Below are 21,257 nucleotides of genomic sequence, written 5' to 3'. Positions count from 1 at the left end.
AAAATTTGATGGAAGAGGGTGGTACACTGGTACTGAAAAAAAAATGGCTTTATTTTGATGGAGGAGAGTGAGAAAGACTTACTGAAAGACAAAAGAATATTAGAATAGTTTTGCAGCTTGAGAGTTGGGAAGAGGAAAACATAGGTTTCAAACCATAATAAATAAATAAAAAGAAGAGTTGCAGCGTGAGAGTTGGGAAGAGGAAAATGAATTAAATTAGGGCCTCTACTCCCTAAGTTGTAGAATTTGTTGATAATTAATATTCAATTCAATTTTGATTTTGGTGCCTTGCATGTGGGGTTGTGGGGTGATATTTAAATTTTATTTTTATTTTCATGTTTTAGTTAATTTAATGGGTTGACTTGGAAAAATTTGGAGGCCCCTAAATTTTGGAGGCCATGTGCGGTCGCACACCTCGCACACTCCATGGGCCACCTCTGTCTACTAGTGTAGTTGTTTATAGTATATACTCCCTCAGGTAAGGTCCTACGTTCGAGCTCTAGCATCCATGTAGTATGTGTGAGTTTAGTATATTATCGTCTCTCTCAATAGGAAAGGTGCTCAAAAAAAAAAATTCCTTAGATTTGAAATCAATAAATAGGGTTACTTTCGTCCCAAAAAAAAAAAAAACAGGGGTTACAAACAAGCGAGCCAACAGTCTACAGTTCAACATTTGGTCCAATTTGGGTTCACCATTTCAGGCCCACCTTAGGCCTATTAGAACTTACCAATAATCTGAGGCCTGCAACATAACGACAACGTTTCGAGACATGTCAAGTTGTTGTCTGCAACCCCCGCCGTGCGTGCGAGAGGCAGAGACAGAGAGGAGGATGGAGAGCACAGTGGAAGTAGACAAAGGGCCAGTCCCGGAGTACCAATCCATCGCTGCTGCCCAACCACCACCCTCCCCTTCCGGTCAGTCTCTTCCCATTGTATGACCGCATAATAACAAACAACATCGACTTTAATATCAATCAGAGACTCTGTTATGTTTTATTCTCGAGTGCTATGTGTTTGGTTTTATTTGGGGTTTCTCTTATACTTGGTACTTGGATAGGCGTTGTGTTGTTAATTTTTTATTTTGTTTAAGGTTGTCCACTTGACAACTCACTTGTCTTGCTTTGTTATTTGTCTCAAAATTTTCCAACTTTCTATGTTGGCAACTTTATCATCAAACGATTTATAGATTAGGGGCTGAGCAGGAATAGGAATGAATCATGGATAATTTGGGTTATGATGCATTGCTAATTTGCTACCATACCAGCATAAATAATCATTGGATCCAAAATATCAGATCAGATCCCATGGCTACCTTATTGGAACCGCTGAATTACTAAATGTTGATCTTTAGATTCCTCAGAAGAATGTTCCATAAAGCCTTTCATCTCAGCTTTTACACATAGTGAAAGTTTTTTTTTTTAATCTGATGAGCTAGCTAATTGTGATGCAGAAATAGCTCAAATGGTTTGTGGTTCTTGCCGTCGCCTGCTTAAATATTCACGAGGAGCCAGACATGTTCAATGCTCATGCTGTCAGACGGTCAACTTTGTGCTAGAAGGTTCTTCTCTCTTCCTCTTTCACTTAGATACTTGGTGTACCTAGTAAGCAACGTTCTCAGTCTCATTCTCTCCTCTTTTTCCTTTTCCAAAATTGTTGTAGGTTTTCTTACTTCATGTTATCTTGTGATGATATTGTACGCCTAGCGCAAGTATTGCCAAAGTTTGATAACAATGTAAAAGGAGAAAGAGAGACTGCAGTTGCAACTTCATTCAAAGAAGCAGTGCATGACCCCAACTAACATTAAATATAGAATTTGTGCAATACCTGATCTTTTGAGTTGATTAGGGTGACCCAATCAATTCTTTTTCTTGTAAAATTTGTTATGAAATTTCGAAGGCCCCTATGCAGTGTGCAATAGTTCAGCACTAAACCACAAGTGCCAATGGACTTAAAATCGAGTCATCGTTATGCAATTACTGTCATGATGGCACTATGTTCTATTTTTTAACTCATTCTTCTTTTATCAGCTGATCAGGTTGGACAAGTTAAATGTGGTAGTTGTGCAGTGTTGCTGATGTATCAATATGGAGCTTCATCCGTCAGGTGTTCCTCTTGCCAGTTTGTGACAGAAATTGGAGTAAGTAAACAATATACATGCAAAAGAATAGATACCTCTGTGCTGTGGACATATTGAAACCATTTTGTGTCTGTTATGGGAATACACTTGTAAGTCTCACTGCCAATAGGCTAGTGTCATATGTGAAATCAGAAATTTTGTAAGAAGTTATTAGCAAAGTCTAGAACTTTGTTTCCATGATTATCAAGAAATTACCGAGGACAGGGATGAGATGCTCTCTTTGAACTGCCTGATGATGAGATGATATTTCTTATCTCCCCTCCCCCCACAACAACAACAACAACAAAAAGAAGAAGAAGAAGAAGAAAGATTTCCTTTGAAATAAAAATTAGAAGAGGTTATGGGATTTGTAGACTTTCACATGTGTACAATAATGAAAGTTCTATGTTTTTTGCTTCGTATTTATAGACGTCATGTTCTTTCATTGGTAATAGTTATTATTATAAGGGAGAATAATAATAAAGCACTTTTAAAACAAAATGTATTGTCATTTGTATTTAGTTGTTCTAAATAGATCAGAATGCAATTGCTTGTGTTTCATATGTATGACTGGATATGAAATGTTTTTATTTGTAGGAACACAACAAGCGTCCTCCATGGTCTGTTCAACAGGGGCAACCACCTCCCCCTGCCAATCCTGTTCATTAAACTGCTTATGTGAGGCGTACCTAGAAATTGTAGAGGAAAATTTGTGACTAATTTTAAACATTTTGAACATGCAGCATGTAATAATGTGGTACTGTATATGAAATTCAACTTTACACCTATGGCAGAAACATTTACCATATCATATTGCAAGAATTAGTAAACGTAACATCTTTTAGGGGGAAGGAGTAACTGGAGACTTGAGCTCAAACAGTTGAATGTTCATTCAATCATCAGCCGGGATGTCCTCGTCACTCTCCAGAAATGAGCCCAGAGTCTTTCTCAGAAGGCTGAAAGTTCTGTCATCCTGAGTTTATAAACAGAAAATGTGGTTTTGAGACATGTTTATATATACATTGAGATATTAGTACAAGCTTCTTTTTATTTTGAGAGAGAGAGAGAGAGAGAGAGAGAGGTGCCTGCTTCTTCTTTTTCAATGACTCTTCCAGTTTAGCAATTTTATCAGTTCAAGCTTTCTCGTGAGGGGAGGTGGTGGTCAATATGTTTGGAATTACTTGAAAGGTCGCATGCCCGATATGAAAGTCCAGAGTTCAAGTGAATTGTTACAAAATATGACAAGGGCTATATTATATGCAACTCTTTTTGATAAATATAGCGGTGGAAGTGTGCGCGTTTGAAGTTAAAGAAAAAACAGTTACAAAGGTATATGACCAACTGGTTCTAGGAGCGCTTTTTGATCATTATGATGCCTTAGCTATGTATCTTTCGAAGTCATTGTTCTTTCTTGTTGATCGTCGTCATTACAAGTATACGCGCGATAATAATAAGAAAATTGACCAACAATTCGGAGTACAGTTTGAAGAAGAGAAATATATAGGGAATGTTGTCGTCAAGCTAGGAACAAACTTGTTCGTCCTAGTTGTACATTTTGAGAACCCAATTGATGCACTATATGAGAAGCTGAAAAGTCAAGATAGTCAACGGAAAAGAAAAAATCGTCGACGTAGAGTGCCCCGTGAAGTTGAATATCATCTTGCCCAACCCAACCAAAAGTCAGTCTGCAATCCCCTAAGAGTTCCCTTTAGTTGCGGGATCAAAATCCAACAAAGGTTCACTCTTAAACGGGGCCAAAAAGGAAAAGCTTCCACTCTTCTTTCAAAATCAAAATCACATTACTTTCTCTTGCGCAACCTTTCAATTGTATATTCTAACCAACAATATGATTGTTGATCATTCAACTCTGTGAGCACCACCCTTTGAGAAACGACTTGATTTCATTAATTTTCTACCAAAGTTAAACTTTTCCGATTAATATTGTCTAATTAGATTAGTATTGTTCACGCATTTTCCCCTTCAGTCCCCACTTAATCGATTTTTCCTGCAGTAGCTTCAAAACCTGTGTAAATGGAAAAAGGAAAAGCCAAGTATGAAGAATTGTTCAAACAGATGCAGCAAGTAATTATGAACCAATCTTACCAATACTCACCTACGAGATCCTTTTGAGATCTCTTCCTCTGCTGTATCAATGATGACCTTAAGACACTTGATTGCTGACACATAATTACAATTAACAAGAAAAAAGTTCAAAGAATAACTAGGAACATGAGATTCCAGAAAATGATGAAATTTGACACTAAAAAAGACGCATCGCCTCCTTGGCACCGCGTACGTTCTTGCAAGCCAAGCACTATTTCACCTTGTGTCTCAACGTTTCTGATGAGGAAAACACAATAAAAGAAAAAAAAAATAACATTGTGGGATCCTATACACCACCATTAACCAATCCACAGAGAGTAGAAACACACGCCACAAAATTTCAACGAAAAGGATGCTAACCTTGTTCTAAGAATCATTTCATTTGACTCTTCATCCACTTCGGGTGCCTTTTCTTGTAAAAATTTTCCCTGCCACAGAACAATAGATATGTGATCAAGTCAGGCTTGGTATCTGCATTAAGGGAAACTGCCCCTTGTTCAATTTTTGAAGCATGTATTTCATTTTATCCAACTGAAGAGTGTGTTTAAGTAAAGCTATTTGCAATATAGTCGAAAGATTAAGGGTTTGTGATGAAGATTATATGCCTCAGATTTTGTGTATGATAAATTCCCTATGAGAATACTCACGCTTTGGTTCTAGTAGAATTTCGTCCCGTACAATATTCTAATTCTATTTGTTTACTTTTTTAGGAAAATTATTTTTGAGAGTGTATTTCGCAACAAAATATTGAAGATGGTGGCATGGCTTCGCTAATTGATCAAATTAAGATATAATTGATTTATCATGGTTGTCGTTAGGTGGAAGCATGTTGCATATAACATTTTCTCCATGTATTATTCATTGTGTGCTATGGTAAAATCAAAGTATTGTTTTTATATTATTTTTGTTGGTGTAATTATAGAGCATATATATTACGCCAAAATTTTGAATCAGTTTTTGAAGATGATTTTTCCAGCAAAGTTATTTTGGTTTGTGCATTATGCATAGACAATATTTTGGTTTGAATCAGTTTTTTTGGTGTTTGTATGTCATTCCTTTTAACTTCTTTTGACATCATCACCTTTTTTTTTTTTTTCTTTTTTCTTTTTGTATTTAACAATGTAATTGCATGGAAACAGGGAGCAAGGCTGATGAATCAGAGCTTGAAGAACCTGAGGATGAATAATTTTTGTCTAATGAATCAGAGGTTGAAGAACTTATTGGTAAGCTTTTGATTTCTCTATTTACATATATTCATTTTTTTTAAGTCTTTTATGACATAACATCTATATTATGCCAAAATTTTGAATCAATTTTTATGATGATTTTTCCTAGCCAATTTATTTTGGTGTGTGCATGATGCATAGCGGATATTTAATAATATCGTTATTTGTTGATGGGATCATATATGTCGTTCATTCTAACTTCTTTGACATCATCACCTTTTTCTTTTTGTATCTAACAATGTAATGACATGGAAACAGGGAGCAAGGCTGTTGAATATGATTCTGTAGAATTAGAAGTTGATGAATAGGAGCCTAGAAAACTTATTGGTAAGCTTTTGATTTTAGGTACAAAAGAGAAGTAAAAAAATGCGCCTACTTATATATATATATATATTTTTAATCTCTTATTACATAACATCTATGTATTTGTTATTCTATGTAATGTGCTCGCGATACTGAGATTCATTTTGATGTATAAATTCAATAGACATCTTCATTCAACCTTCATTGGGTTTGTGTTTATATAAATAAATAATAAAGTGACTTATTTTTATTTCTTTTATTGTATTTAACAATGGATCGAAAAATTGCACACAGGTCATGAATGTGAGTATTGTTTAAAGGTGGGTGATCACTTTACGCAACTATGCCCTTACAAGTATTATGTCCCAAAGAACGCAATTGTTAGCACTAGGTGTGTGGTTCTTTGCAATCGTTGTGGTTGCCACTTTAGAGACTCATGTTGTTCCAATTGTGGCCGAAGCGATGGATGTGCAATTCTCATGGATTGTTTAAATTGTGGGAAGAAAGGTAACACATGACTTATATGTGTCCGAGTCGTAAGCTGAATCCCGTTTGCTCACACACACAATCAAGGACGGCGGCGTTGTGTCTCCACCTTTGCAAATCCACCGGCCAAAGCCAATCAGTATGTTTTTTCCTCTTTCGTTTAATTTAAGGATTTGTGACGAAGATTATGTGCAATTTAATTTTATGCCTCAAATTTTGTGTACGATAAATTCCCTATGAGATTACTTGCGTTTTGGTTCTAGTAGAATTTTATCCCGTACAATATCCTACTTTTATTTGTTTACTTTTAGATGAAAATTATTTTTGAGAGTGTATTTCTCAACAAAATATTTGTGTTGCACGTTTTTATTTTATTTTTGGGAAATAATTGGAGATGGTGGCATGGCTTTGGTAATTGATCAAATTTAGATATAATTGATTTATCATGGTTGTCGTTAGGTAGAAGCATGTTGCAGATGACATTTTCTCCATGCATTATTCATTATGTGGTTTATAAAAAAAGTGTTGTTTTTATATTATTTTTGTTGGTGTAATTATAGAGGATGTATCATGCCAAAATTTTGTATCAGTTTTTGAAGATGATTTTCTCCAGCCAAGTTGTTTTGGTGTGTGCATGATGCATAATATCATTATTTGTTGATGGGATCATAGATGTCGCTCCTTCTAACTTCTTTGGCATCATTACCTTTTTTTGTTGTGTATTTAACAATGTAATTGCATGGAAACAGGGAGCAAGAATGATGAATCGGAGAATGATGAATCTGATGAATCAGAGACTGATGAATCGGAAAATCTTATTGGTAAGCTTTTGATTTTAGGGACCGAAAAAAAAAATGCGCCTAAAGCTTCCCTATTTACATATATTCGTTTTTTTTTTCAATCTCTTATTTACATAACATCTATGTACTTCTTGTTATTCTATGTAATGTGCTCACAATATTAATTTTGAGTTTTATCATCTTCATTCATTCATTGTTTAAAAATAATAATAAGAATAATAACAGATTATTTTTATTGCTTTTATTGTATTTAACAATGGATCAACAAATTGCAGGTCATGAATGTGAGTATTGTTTAAAGGTGGGTGATCACTTTACAATACTATGCCCTTACAGGCATCATGTCCCAAAGAATGCGATTGTTAGCGAGAGGTGTGTGGTACTTTGTAATTGTTGTGGTTGCCACTTTAAAGACTCGTGTTGTTCCAATTGCGATGGAAGCGATGGATGTGCAGTTATCATGAATTATTTACATTGTGAGAATTATGGTGAACACATGACTTATATGTGTCCGAGCCACGAGCGGAGTCCCGACTTATATTTCTTGTGACCCTTATACTTTATGTACTCTAAAAGTTAAAGCAAAGATTAAATGTTAATTACAATTTAACAAATAATTAGAATTTTTATTTTAAATGTTTTTAAATAATTGTAATCTTCGTATCCCAATGTTGGATGAGATTGACTGCATACAGTAAAAGAAAAAGAAAAAAGAGTGGTCTTTTATGTCGTTTGCTATTAATGTCATGCTTTTGTTTAGCCATACATCCTATCATCATTTGATGTCTACATTGCGTTTTGTTTTTATCGCAAATGAATTGCAATTTGCAGCACATGATCTATAATTATAAATAAAATTGTACACATAGAAAAGGGAAGGTGGAGCCAAGTGATATGGCAGTGTCATGTATGCATATGAATCATGATATGAGGGCCAAGTGATGCTTCGACAACCTCTCTAAGTAGTTGGATATAATTGCCAGAAATGTAATCAATGCTACTGCTTCCCACCCTCTCATGAGAAACTGGCTATGAATGTGCCAGGGTTGCTTTAAATTCATAAATCAATTAGATAAGGAATTGATTAGGAATTTAGAATTGAGTTCAAATGTGTAATTCATGGTTTCTAACTTTTTCTGTCATCAAGTATAATTTATTTGAGCTGATCTCAAAGTTCTCAAAACTTACTGGGCATGTTAAAACAATAGAGAAATGAAGAAAATCACCCAAATAAATAAGCCCAATAAGAAACGCTTACTTGACTTGAGATTAGATTTTTACACTAGTAGGAGCGTCTATGACTCATCATGATACTATCTAAAATGCGACAAGGGTCTTTCCAACTTGCAATGCAGATAGTAAGACTGGGTTATGATGCATTGCTAATTTGCTACCATACCAGCATAAAATTTGATAACAATGTAAAAGGAGAAAGAGAGACTGCAGTTGCATTGAACTTCATTCAAAGAAAGAAGCAGTGCATGACCCCAATGTAATGCGTGATCTAAACTAACATGAAATATGAATATGTACAACACCTGATCTTTTGAGTTGATTTGGGTCATTCAATTCATTCTTTTTCTTGTAAAATGTGATGCAATTTTGAGGGTGCCTCTTCTTATGATATAATATCGTATTTGTTGTAATTCTATGTTGTGTGCTCACAATACTGATTTTTGGATTTTATTATCTTCATTCATTCATTGTCATGTCCTCACAATTATTATTTTTATTGTTTTTGTTGTATTTAACAATGAATCTACAAATTGCAGACAAGTGAATATAGGTATTGTTTAAAGATGGGTGAACATATTACACAACTATGCCCTTATAAGTATCATGTGCCAATGAACACAACTCTTGGCAAGGGTGGGGTGGTTGTTTGTAATGTTTGCGGCACCCACTTTAGAGACTCATATTGTGCCTGATTTTGCCTAAGCAACGGACGTGCAATTCTTTTGGAATGTTCAATATGTAGGGAGCAAGGTGAACACCCTTCTAGGTGCCCGAGCCTTGAGGGGAAACATATTGGAACCATTAATTGTGTATGTGCCAATAGGCTAGCGTTCATGACAAATTTTGGGGATAATCTTTTAATTACATGAAAATACTTTCTTTTTTTCTAAGAAGTTCTCTTTGAACTGCCTGATGATGAGATGATATTTCTTATTCCCCCCCTCCAACAGAATTTCCTTTCAAATAAAAATTAGAAGAGGTTATGGGATTTGTAGACTTTCACATGGGTACAATAATGAAAGTTCTATTTTTTTTGCTTTAGAGCATGTCTAATGGAAGTGATCTAGCCTCAAATGAAAAAACACATTTTCTAATGCATGTGTTTGGCTCAGTCTAATTTGGCCTAAGGCAAGATAAGGGGATGGTTTTGCCTAATTTGCTGACTTTTCCAATTGCAATGTCCATTGATGGGAGCTGCCTAACATGTGGACAGTCTTTTTTCATCACTTTCTCACTTAAAAAATTACTCCAAACATTTATGCCTGTTTGTCTTTTTTCATTTTGCTCAAAATTGTTGTTCTAAAGTATGGCTCAAAAATAAATTTCATATGCTTTGATTTTTATCATAAATAAAATAATACAAATTTATAAATAAACTCAATCCTGACATGTATTTATAATTCAAACACTATTTATCATAAATCAACAATTGTAAATAAAATATGATGGGTTTTGAGTGTTTTAGGTGTTGGGCAGACTCCTAGCCCCTAGCCCCTCACCACCACTAGAACCACAAAATTTGTGAGGCAAGATTTTGTGAATAGTACCATTTTGAGGGCTAAAATAGCACCTAGCCCCTTGCCCCTTGCCCTTGCATTAGAGATGCTCTCAATTTATAGACGTCATGTTGTTCTTTCATTGGTAATAGTTATTATTATAACGGAGAATAATAAGAAAACACTTTTGAAACATGTATTGTAATTTGTATATTATATATAGTTGTAAATAGATCAGAATGCAATTGCTTGTGTTTTATATGTTTGACTGGATGTGAAATGTTTTTATCTGTAGGAACACAACAAGCGCCCTCCATGGTCTGTTCAACAGGGGCAACCACCTCTCCCCCTGCCAATCCTGTTCATTAAACGGCTCAAGTGAGGCGTGCCTAGAAATTGTACAGAGAAAATTTGTGACTAATTTTAAACATTTTGCACATGCAGCATGTAATAATGTGGTACTGTATATGAAATTCAACTTTACACCTATGGCAGAACCATGTACCATATCATATTGCAAGTATTAATAAACGTAACATCTTTTGGGGGAAAAAAGGTAACTGGAGACTTGAGCTCAAACAAGTTGAATATTCATTCAATCATCAGCCGGGATGTCCTCGTCACTCTCCAGAAATGAGCCAAGAGTCTTTCTCAGAACGCTGAAAGTTCTGTCATCCTGAGTTTATAAACAGAAAATGTGGTTTTCAGACATGTTTGCATATACATGGAGATATCAATACAAGCTTCTTCTTCTTTTTATTTTTCAAGGAAGAGAGAGAGAGGTACCTGCTTCTTCTTTTTCAATGACTCTTCCAGTTTAGCAATTTTATCAGTACAAGCTTTCTCATGCTCAGATATCAGACTCCTTTCTTTCTTTCCTGACATGACATCAACCCATCAGAAAATTTTGTTGTATTCGATTTCACTATAAGGAGGAGTAAAGGAGTTTTGTTGCTTACTCAGTTGTTCATATCTTGTGCAGAGCCTTTCCTTCTCTTCTTCATAGTTGGAAATGATGCCTGTCAAATAGAACAACAATGCTTAACAGGGTCGATGGGTTATATTAGTTAATAATTCCATGGCCTGTTCTGCAGTTTTGACATGATGCTCTTAAATTTTACTTGTTACTGGAAAATGGAGCCAAACTAAAAGAGCTACATGCATAAGATGACAGTAGACAATGTCATGTTCTGTGTGCAGAGTATAAAAAAGCAGGCTTCCTATCCATAGAAATCCGAAACCGAAAGTATGCAGACAAAAAAGCTAGTTGCTGTTAAAGACTTGCAAAATTACTAGATGCAGACAAATAAGCTAGTTGCTATCTAATTGAATTTATGTTACAATTACAATCCACTTACACAGAAACGCTTTATAGTATGAAGAGAAACCAGATGCAATTATAAGATTTGGAAACTGTAAGGAACTACCTTTCAAGGCCTGTAGATGGTTGGCTTGGTCCTTGCAAAACTTCTCATAGAGTGCTTGGAACTTGGCAGTTTCAGTCTTCAAGCAATTCTCACACTGCAGACATATATTATATACAACCAAATTATTAATCAGAATAAAAAATTTGGGCATCAAACAAATTAACTATAAATTCAAATTTCTCCGCAGGATCATCTATGGTTTTAGCTCTTTTCTTCTCCTTCCACAGACCTCTTTTGAGCTCTTTGAAAGAGATTTAGCGAAACTTTGTCTGAGAATTGAAGAATACAGAAGGCATCAAATCCAAATGAGTACACTTCAGCAAGTAAAACTATGGATGAAAAGGAATAAGAAGATTTAGTAACTTAAACTGGTTTGAATTCAAACATTCTTATTTACCTATCCTTCTCAACTTTAGACTTCAGTTCATCAATCACAGACCTGACCTCAGCAGCCACACTGTCGCAAAAACACATAAATGGTAATTCAGGAAACTATAACTACAGAATAAAAGCAAAAGATATTCAAACACAAAAAATTTAAAGAAAATAAATTAAATGCCTAAATTAGTAGCTGTTTGAACATTTCATATAAAAAGATCGTTCATCAGGTTTCGCTAAATTATCGTTACAGATTCATATTATAAATCCTATCAGAACTAACACAAATAAGCAAGCAAGCAATTGTACCTTCAATTTTCAGAGTTTTATCAATTTATTTATTGCAATTTGTAAACGAAATGGGAAACTAAGCAATAGAACAAGGACATTCGAATTAATCTTGCAAAGAAATGGTCAACGATATTCGAATTTCCGCGATAATCAAACTGGACCAGACCGATATGATTCGGCTCACCTTGATATGGTCTCCTCGTTCTTCTTAAGCCCGTCCTTGTGAGCTTTCTCTCGGATCTGGTGCAGTGCCGACATAATTCCTTTGATATCACTGTAAAATTCAACCATAATCTCAATCTCATAACTTCGTCTACCAATCTACGAGCAAAAACAAAAAAGATGAAGAAGAAATTATAGGAAAACTAACTTGGAGAGGTCGAGATCGAGATCGAGGTGATCCGATTTGGCGAGCTGAGGCTCGGTCCTGCGCTTCTTGTTACTCGCTTTGGCGGTCGACATTGTCGTTACTCCTTGGAAGTCGAGGTTTTGGTTTAGAGGCTGAAGAAGCTTTTTGAGTTGCAGAGTGAGATTCGCGCGCGCTCAAATTGGCTTTAGAGATTGAAGAAGCTTTTAAATAACCGCGATGAATAAAAAAACCCGACTTTAAAATAGTAAAACCACCTTCTTCTTTTTTCCTCTCTGATAGAAGTTAAAATATATTTATTTGTTTTGATTATATTGAATTTCTTTTTTCTTTCCTCCCTGTTATCCAATCCATAAGCTCCTTTCTTTATATCAGTTTTTGGTTAATTTATTCATAAACTTTATGGGACATACCATTATTTATTTGTTGCAGAGTATATTGGGCTATTTAGGCCCAGGACGGCCTGACCGCCTTTACTCAATGCTATTTGATCCAATTTCTGTTAATGGGCCAAACCCAATCAATCCAGCTGAAACTTTTTATTTTTTATTTATACAAACGGAGAGGGGGATTGAGTCGGTCTACTTTAATCTAATTTAAACTATGAGGAGGGGGATTCTAGTGAAGAGCACATCCACTTTAATCAATTTGGCTAAGCTCATGTCTGCAATCCAGTTGAAACTTAGATGTACATGAGATATGAAAGTGTTGAATCCTTTACCCAAAGAAAAGATAAAAAGGTTGAATAATTTTTTGATTCACATGTTTTTATTGGATTTTCAATTTGGCCCTTGTTTTTTAACTGGTCAATTTAGTCCTTATGGTTCATTGTATTAATCATTTTAGTCATTTCCGTCTAATTTGAAGGTTAATATGCACACGCAAGACATACAAAGTCTCAAACACTGATGAGGTAAAACTCATTACCAAATTGTTCAAATTTAAAATAGTAATCAGTAGACGTGAGTTAGGCCATTTGAGAAGAATATTGACTTCACTTCTTTGCATCCAAGTTCAAATGCTCCTATCTACAAATTATAATAATTTAAAATCATTTAGACTGTAAACACTAACAAAAATTGGAGCTAAACGTAGATACCAAAATGGTGCTTAACCCAAGTTTGTAGGTGAAGACTTTTTCTTTTTTTTTTGGGGGTCAAAAGAATGAACATGTCACAAACAACTCAAAAAACATACAAGCCCAAAAACCACAAACAACCCAAAAAAATAAAGAAACCCTAGAATCACATCCTACAAACAAGAAGTCGCCGCTGACTCCACGAGATTTGCCGCCACCGTCATCAAAAGAAGAAAGTCCGGAGGAACCAACAAATGGGTTCTGTACCCACCAACAGTCATCATGCTCAAGCGAGGCGAGCCAGTATACAACCAAGAAAAATAATAAGGAGAGAGGAGGATTTTAGATATTTTGGGAGGGAGAGACGAAGGAATTGATGTGTGGAGGGGACAAGGGGAAACAGAGGAGATAGGAGGTGAGGCTGGTATGATGGTTGAAGTGAAGTGGGAGAGGATGTGCAGACTTAAACGTGGCACATTAACATTAACCCATCCATCCATCCATCCATCCATCCATCCATGTCGCACAAGTCAATGATCACAGAGTTAATGCATTTGTTGGGTTGGGAGTTGAAAGATGACCTCCATCAACATAAGCGATGGTCAATTGTTTAGTCAGTGTATCTAGAAAAGGGGAAAAGCAAAAAAAAGGAATCCGTTTTCAAATTGTCAACTAATTCTAGTCCCTCATCAACATTGTAGAGGAAGGAAGGAAGCAAGTCTAAGAAAAGACTAGAAATTTAATCAAGCACACAATAAGAGTAGACAGTCGTTGAGGTTGGTCCATCTTTTGACGTATGTCATATGCATAATGCATGCCTCTAGAAACTCTATGTCGTTATTTGCACGCAAGTGAAATTTCATCTTTATTACCTTCAGTTTGAATGTATGAGTATTGAAACTAAAACGTACACTTCGTGACTTTTTCATATCTATTTATTTACACATGAGGAATCCAAAGTCATGTTTCTCAATCAGACCTAAATTTTAGCAACAGCATCTCCGCCTTAATAATTCGATATTATATAAAATGACAGCTGTGATGCATTTGGTCAAATTGTGGGACAAATCTAAGTTGCGCAGCTAGCTAGACTCACTGGCCCTGGACCCCTTAACCCATTTGGAATCATTGTTTATGTTAATGAATTAGCTTTCAATTTTCTTTTAATAAAATTAATTTGAAGGTTAATTAATCGAAGCAGCTCAGAACCCCTACAATTATTCCTTTCGAATTGATCTTTGATGTACATATGCACCCAATTTATTTGGCTGGTTTCTCAGCCAATGCCATCATGCCTTACTATCTTGTTGTTGGTTACGATGTGACCATTTACCCGTTCTCACCTTACTTTGAAAACTTGAAGGTTTTCTATATTTACTTTAATCAACAAATTTATTATTAAAAACATACGATTTTAGATCACCTAACTCCTTATTAAATTCAAAATAACTTATATTATACATGAGATGTGCAGTTGGTTAAATTCTTTTATTGAATTTGAATAGTAGTCGTTGGCCTATCTCTCTGAAACTTTTATATAATCTACCATATATCAGTCACATGGGCGGATAAATACACACATTGTTTGCAGATTTGGACAAGACATGGGAGATGGTACTCTCTAGCGTTTCAAACTGTGCTAGAAAATTATGTCTTATTAAAGTCGTTCATCTTTCCATATATATAGATAGAAAATATCAGACCCAAAAAAAACCCACGAGAAACGAAAGGGGGTGAGGGAGAGAGAGAGAGAGAGACCAAGACCGACCATATATAAATTAAATTATAAAACCAAAAACAATATTATAGTGAATAAAGAAAACAGGAAAATATGAATCATGTGAAAAGACAAATCCTAGCAGGCGAGGCATGTGCCGATGTGATGTGCATGAGAATTTTCTGCACACATATATATATATATGTATGTACGCGCAACACAACACCAAGATCAACAAAATGCATGCCATTGACCAAAAAAAAATATATTAGCCAACAAGATGCATGCCATTAAATAAAAGTTATTATTATCATTATTTATTTTATGAATTAATTATTTAATGCGTACTCTATGCGGCGGGCTTGAGTTTGACAATACTGTTTGGTTGCTGGCCTGCGGTGCGGCATTTGTGTCACTTGGTTCAACAGTGGCCAAGCAAGCACAACTGCTCCTTACTTACTACAATGAAGGAGAGCTTTCAGTAGGTTAGGCGTACCTATCCAATTCAATTCAATCCGGACTTCTAGAAGGAGCCGGAGGGAGCTTTCATTCCATGCATGCACCCCCTGCATTCTCATAATTATGTTCTTTTGTCTAATTTTATCATGCTTTATCGTCTTTGAGTCGAAAATAACTTCCTTATTCCCGTTTCATTGTTCTGTTTATCTATCTTTTACCTTCTCCTCGTAAAGAGAGAAGAGCAATGACACAATGATAGAAAATTTCACCTCTATTGAAGAGGTGGCCGGCAATGCCACACAATTCTAATGGTATTACAAAAAATCAAAGACATTCCAATAAGGAAATTAAATGTGAAAAGAAAGAAGCACAACAAACTAAACAATATAATAACACTTAAGAGTTTGTATTTTCATTTAAAGAACGTGTGTAAAAAATGTTGGGGATTTCCGCTCGTACCAACCATGTCCTAAACTATTTGGGACATTTGGTCCAACATCTTGTCAAAAAATTGCTAGTGGGATGATGACCACATTCACTTGTCATGCTATAGATTCGTCTAAGGAGAGCTTATCTAGCATCATCATTAGCATTTTACTTTAGCGTAAATTAAACGGTGGAAATTCAGTCACACTATTTCTTCAACCCTAGAATGTCATCATCTTAGGAATGATGTTATATACTAATCCTGGCAAATGTCATAGAGTCGAGACTTACTGATACACATGGATTTCACATTCACATGCATGTGAGAGATGTCGATCAATTCTATGGTTTATTTTTTCTTTCTCATTTTCTCACTTTAAAATTATTTTTTACGTTTGAAAATTTAAACAGGGTTTCTGGCTTCCGGAACACACCGGAGTCAGAGCAGACAGCAGAATAACTGATATAGCGCAAATTGTTCGAGTTAATTAAAAACTATTATCTTCGTTTTTAATTCTTCTCTTTTTTTGGGTAAGCAGAGAATCAGACACTAATTTATCATTTTCTACCCAACGACAACACTTTATTTGTGTCCGGTGCCGTTTCAAGGAAAAAAGTTAATTTCGTTTAAAAAATCGTCCGTGTTGCTTACTTGTCATTGTTTAAACAATTGGCCAATTATAATTTTAAATGATTTTCAATGAATAAATTGGTGGGTCCCATGACGTTTATGTGAAGGGGCCGGGCCTTCATCCTTTGTACGTAACAATCTAGAAGAAAACGGGGGGACCGGCTCCTTTAATTTGCTTTTGTTTTTCTTAAAGTTTAGGGGAAGATTGGTTAGTCTCGCTCCACCATCAACGCCACAATAAATCTATAATCTCAAATCGAAAGGACTTATACGTAGCACTCAACTACTAGCTGCCATATATATAGATTTATATATGTAACAGATTGCATACCAACTAGAATTATTGACAACAGAACTTAAACACTAATAGAATTACACATTACGCAAAGACCTTTAATTTGCCTTCTTCTTTTTTCCTTTATGAAAGTCCCTTTTTTATATGTGACATAATAATATTTTTACTTTTATAAATATTATGTTTAGTATTGTTAAAGAAATTAATAGAGAGGACCTTTCAGATACGAATGTGGGATTTGATTGGTCATATAAAAAAAGACCATTTCTACTCTACTTCCCAAATATTTTTCTTCTCATTTAAGATATATTATGGATGAATCAACCTCAAATGCAGTTATAACTACTTTTAACCTCTTGAGCTACATATCTTTTTTACTTTTAAAATTATTTATTATATTTAACTTATGTTTTGTTGTGCTAATATTTGTGTTGACCACAAAAAGAGTTTTTTTTAATTTTATTTTTAAAATCTACAAATAGTTGTTATATTGTGATTAACTTTCCAAAAATTATTAATAATTTTATACTTTAATTATGATGCTGAGTTTTTAAAAAATACAAGTGATAGTCTACACACTATCAAAGTACTATGGAGGTTTGAATATGAGACCACTAGTTTACAAGTCAAGACCTTTTTCCACCGGACTAGACTCCGTTGGAAATTATAATGCGAATTTGATTGAATGACCATTGAGTTTTAGAAATTAAGAAACGTGAATTACAAACAAAAAATTACATTTTTTAGTAGCGTTTATTTAACCATTGATAGCAACGAAATATAAAATCACTTTCAAAAGTCACTAATGATAAAATGTTGGTGTATATTGTCCAATAATAATAGGAAAAAAAAACATTATTAATAAAAAATAAAAAATGCGTCTGCAAATAATTAGTATAAAAAGGTGAAAAATGACTAAAGAAATTGACAATATAAATATATTTAAAAACCACTGTATTAATTTTAAGGGAGTTTCATAAAACACCCAAAATGGGGGTTGAAATTATAAAAAAACCCAAGCACTATTTAAACATATAAACACACCCAAAATCCATCATTACACACACTCAAAACCCATATAAACAACCTATGTTTAAAAAATTTTTTTATAAATACATGTTTAGGATTGGGTTTATTTATAAATTTGTTAATTTTAATTGTCATATTAATGGAATATACCGCTACATAAGATATTTTTATTTAGATGTCACATATGGTTGGATGATCATCTACTCTATTTACCAAATTAAATATCCAGATGAAAAAGTATCTTATATTCCTCCTAATCTATATTTACCAAATTATTATCCAAGAAGAATCTATATTTATCAGAAAAAGGTGCCGGAAAAAAGAAAAAGGAAATAAAAAGGAGTGCCAAAACAAAGCTCACGCGCGCATGAAGAAGTGGAAATTGCCACTTGAGGTACACGGTGTGTAAATACTTGGATTTGTCTATAAATGCAGGATGAAGGGCACTCCCACCCCATCCTCCTGTGTAGTGCTCGCTATCCTTCCTCTCCATTCGTCTCATTTCTCTCAGTCTCTCTGTTAAAAATCGCCATTAAAGTTCGTTGCAAGTTCTCACGGATTCCCAAAAAAGAAGAGAAAAGAAAAGCTCCGTGGAAGTTCTCGAAGATTCGAGACAATCGCTGTGCCGATCTTCCACATATTTCTTCACGGTATGTCTATCAAAATTTTCAAAACTTTCTTGGTAGACTTCTTCTTGAATTTCACCCCTTTTGCTTTGTTTAGCTTAGACAATTTGCGGGGGGACGTTGAAATTCATGTGGAATTTGTGGGTTTTGTTTTTTTGGAAGATGTTTGTGCTTTGATTTGTAAGCCACAGATCTAGCTTCTTTCTGCTTGCGATTTATCACTATTTCGATTTCGGGCTTGGGAAGTCTTTTGGGGAAAGAGAAAGGGAAATGTTCAGAAGGTTTGATTCTTTGGGAAACAATTCAAGCATTTGCCTTCATCCCAGATAATTTTGTCGTTTTAGTTCATTTATTTTGTGTTTGTGGGGATGTGGAAATGTGGCAGAGGATTTACATTCATTTAACACTAAATTCTAAGTCAAAAGTTGTGAGGTTATAGGGCGTTTCTGTGAATCAATCCCCTTTTAATTTATGACCGTTTCTTGAGAAATGATTTCTAAGTGCATATTCGGCTTGGTGAAGCTTAGTTTTTAGCAGTATAGGGACTTGTAGGTATGTATTTTCGTTTTCTTTGGGGTTATGTTAGTGTTTGTCTATATACTGAATCATGGTTGAAGTGTTTTCCCACAACGTGAAGATGGTAGTGAGATGTATAGGCTCGGATGAGGCTACCCTACTAACCGTTGTATGTATTATAAAGAGGCAGAGTGAAATCCCTCATTTCAGATCTGGGTTTAAAAGAACAAGCCAAAATATGTTACTGTTTATTTTGTGCTTAATGGAGATTTAGTTCAGTTTCTCTTTTGGGGGGTGGAGAGTGAATAAGAACCGATTTGGGTTCGCCTATCTGTTGCTCTCCTTCATACTGGTTCTTCTATATTAGGCATTGGTTTTTCTTTTGCCTGTTCAATGTTCGTTTAGATTGGTCTATGTCCTTCATTGTGCTACCTTGAAGTGGAGGAATTGTTGGTGCCAATGGTTTTGTTGGATGTCAAACCAGAGAGACGCAACTCTGTGTTAGGTAGAAGAATTGCGAGTGTGAATTTGGTTGAGAGAGCTGCATATTAAGCAGCCGTTGTTGGGTAAAGCTGTCTTCATCTGATTCTATGCTATGGCGATTGCTTTTGTGGTTTAGACTCTATTGTTGGTTCCAAGTCACCGGTGACCATAGAAGGATGTAGTGAACTACAATGTAGATCTACCTTCAAAATACTATAAGGTCAAGCATTATTTACCTGGTGCAGAATTTTTGGATCACAGGATTTCTAAATTGAAACTTTTTTAATCTTCAATGGTATCTCTTATGCCTCTGTATGAATTGATTGAAATTAATTAATAAGAAGCAAATATCCAAATTGGTAGGAAACTACCGCCTAGGTGCTATGAGCGGGTGCTATCTGTAATACTGCTGTGTCCTACTATGTTTGATGTATATGCATGAATACTTTACAATATACTGTAGAATCCCCTAAGCCACTTTGTTTTACCTGTGAATATCTTGTTCTTTTAAATTTTAATCTGATAACTATTTGATTTATATTTTTGAGGTTCAGAGTTCCATATTTGATTGGAATTTGGAACTGACAAATTAATCCATGACTTAGTTATGATGGTCCACAGGATTCAGGAAACTCATGGTGCTAAACTGGTTTTCATTTGTGTTATCTTTTGCAGTACTGGTGGAAGAACGAAATTGGAAGAACAGAAAAAATGGCCTTGCAACAATACTATGCACATGAATGTAAATCCATCCCGGGAACAGCAACAGATTCAGAAAATTCCAAAGCTGGCTTTGACTGCAACATCTGCTTAGAGTTTGCACATGAGCCAGTGGTCACCTTCTGCGGCCATCTATATTGCTGGCCTTGCATCTACAAATGGCTTCACGTCCAGAGTGCCTCCCTTGCCTCTGACGAGTGCCCTCAATGCCCTGTTTGCAAGGGTGATATATCACACACCACCATGGTCCCCCTTTATGGCCGGGGCCAAACATCTCCTGAAACTGAGCTTGAAGTAAAGGCACCCAACAGGGGAATGGCAATACCACCCAGGCCATCAGCATGTGATACACAAGCTATTATATCTAACACATCTCCTACCGGTCAGCAACTTCCATATCGTAATCCTTATCAGAACCAACAATATAGCCCCCTCATCCATACGGTAGTTTTGGGGAACATTCTTCAGCACCGCTGCTTAACCTTGGAAGTACTACAATGGCAGGTATCCACCAGCATCCCGCGGTTGGGGTGTTTGGGGAAATGGTCTATGCAAGGGTGTTTGGAAACTCAGAGAGCTTATATGCATACCCAAATTCGTATCACTTAACGGGAAGTAGTAGTCCGAGGCTGAGGAGGCAGGAGATGCAGGCAGACAAGTCACTAAACAGAATTTCAATTTTCCTCTTTTGTTGCTTGCTTTTGTGCCTTCTTGTTTTCTGAAGGTACAGTTTAGGTCATTCTCCCTCTGCCATTTTGTATACTGTATAAAAAGGTTTGAACGCTTGTGAACATAAATATAGTAGATGAAATGAGATGTGCAATATATGAGGTAATGCTAGGGATTTTATTAAGAGCCAGTCGCATTTTCATTTTACTTAAATTAAACCCTCTCCTCAATCCTATATCCAAGATTGATTTGCTGAAAAGAAAAAGGAAAAAGAGAGTATAGTTTGATACAAATGTTCTTAAATTAGATAATATTTTTTGCCAAAATAGTTACCGTTGCAACAATTAGGTAAAGCTAAAGGTAAGGGTAGGGTGAAAAG

At 35.3% G+C, this 21,257-nt stretch overlaps 3 protein-coding genes and 1 pseudogene across 4 annotated transcripts in view; 2 read left to right on the top strand and 2 right to left on the bottom strand.

The window, feature by feature from the left end:
• Nucleotides 1–753: 753 nt before the first annotated feature.
• LOC103324761 (protein LOL2) lies at nt 754–2,904 on the top strand. The gene is made up of 4 exons (XM_008226869.3): nt 754–915; nt 1,451–1,558; nt 2,028–2,137; nt 2,714–2,904. The coding sequence occupies exons 1-4, from the start codon at nt 771–773 to the stop codon at nt 2,783–2,785; spliced, it is 435 nt and encodes a 144-aa protein (XP_008225091.2). The 5' UTR covers nt 754–770; the 3' UTR covers nt 2,786–2,904.
• A 1,398-nt stretch (nt 2,905–4,302) lies between these two features.
• LOC103324759 (putative nuclear RNA export factor SDE5) overlaps nt 4,303–21,257 on the bottom strand; it is a 47,995-nt gene continuing 31,040 nt past the window's right edge. Inside the window, exons 8-9 of the mRNA XM_089048606.1 lie at nt 4,580–4,626; nt 4,303–4,456 (exon numbers count right to left, since the gene is read on the bottom strand). Of these exons, the coding sequence (XP_088904732.1) occupies nt 4,327–4,456; nt 4,580–4,626 (177 nt within the window). The 3' untranslated portion in view covers nt 4,303–4,326. The remainder of the gene's footprint in view (nt 4,457–4,579; nt 4,627–21,257) is intronic.
• Nucleotides 10,213–12,527, bottom strand: LOC103324752 (DNA ligase-like protein). Its single transcript, XM_008226860.2, has 8 exons — nt 12,233–12,527; nt 12,047–12,136; nt 11,591–11,650; nt 11,423–11,462; nt 11,194–11,287; nt 10,726–10,785; nt 10,553–10,644; nt 10,213–10,442 (listed from the first exon to the last, which is right to left on the bottom strand). Exons 1-8 carry the CDS (start codon nt 12,322–12,324, stop codon nt 10,362–10,364), a joined length of 609 nt encoding a protein of 202 aa, XP_008225082.2. The 5' UTR covers nt 12,325–12,527; the 3' UTR covers nt 10,213–10,361.
• LOC103324753 (E3 ubiquitin-protein ligase RMA1H1-like) lies at nt 18,371–21,062 on the top strand (annotated as a pseudogene). The gene is made up of 2 exons (XR_016125374.1): nt 18,371–18,514; nt 20,165–21,062. The product of XR_016125374.1 is annotated as an E3 ubiquitin-protein ligase RMA1H1-like (transcript).

This window comes from Prunus mume, linkage group LG3 (genome assembly GCF_029339155.1).
Source record: "Prunus mume cultivar Tortuosa linkage group LG3, ASM2933915v1, whole genome shotgun sequence".
Lineage (NCBI taxonomy): Eukaryota > Viridiplantae > Streptophyta > Magnoliopsida > Rosales > Rosaceae > Prunus > Prunus mume.
This window is presented reverse-complemented; position numbering and strand designations above follow the sequence as displayed.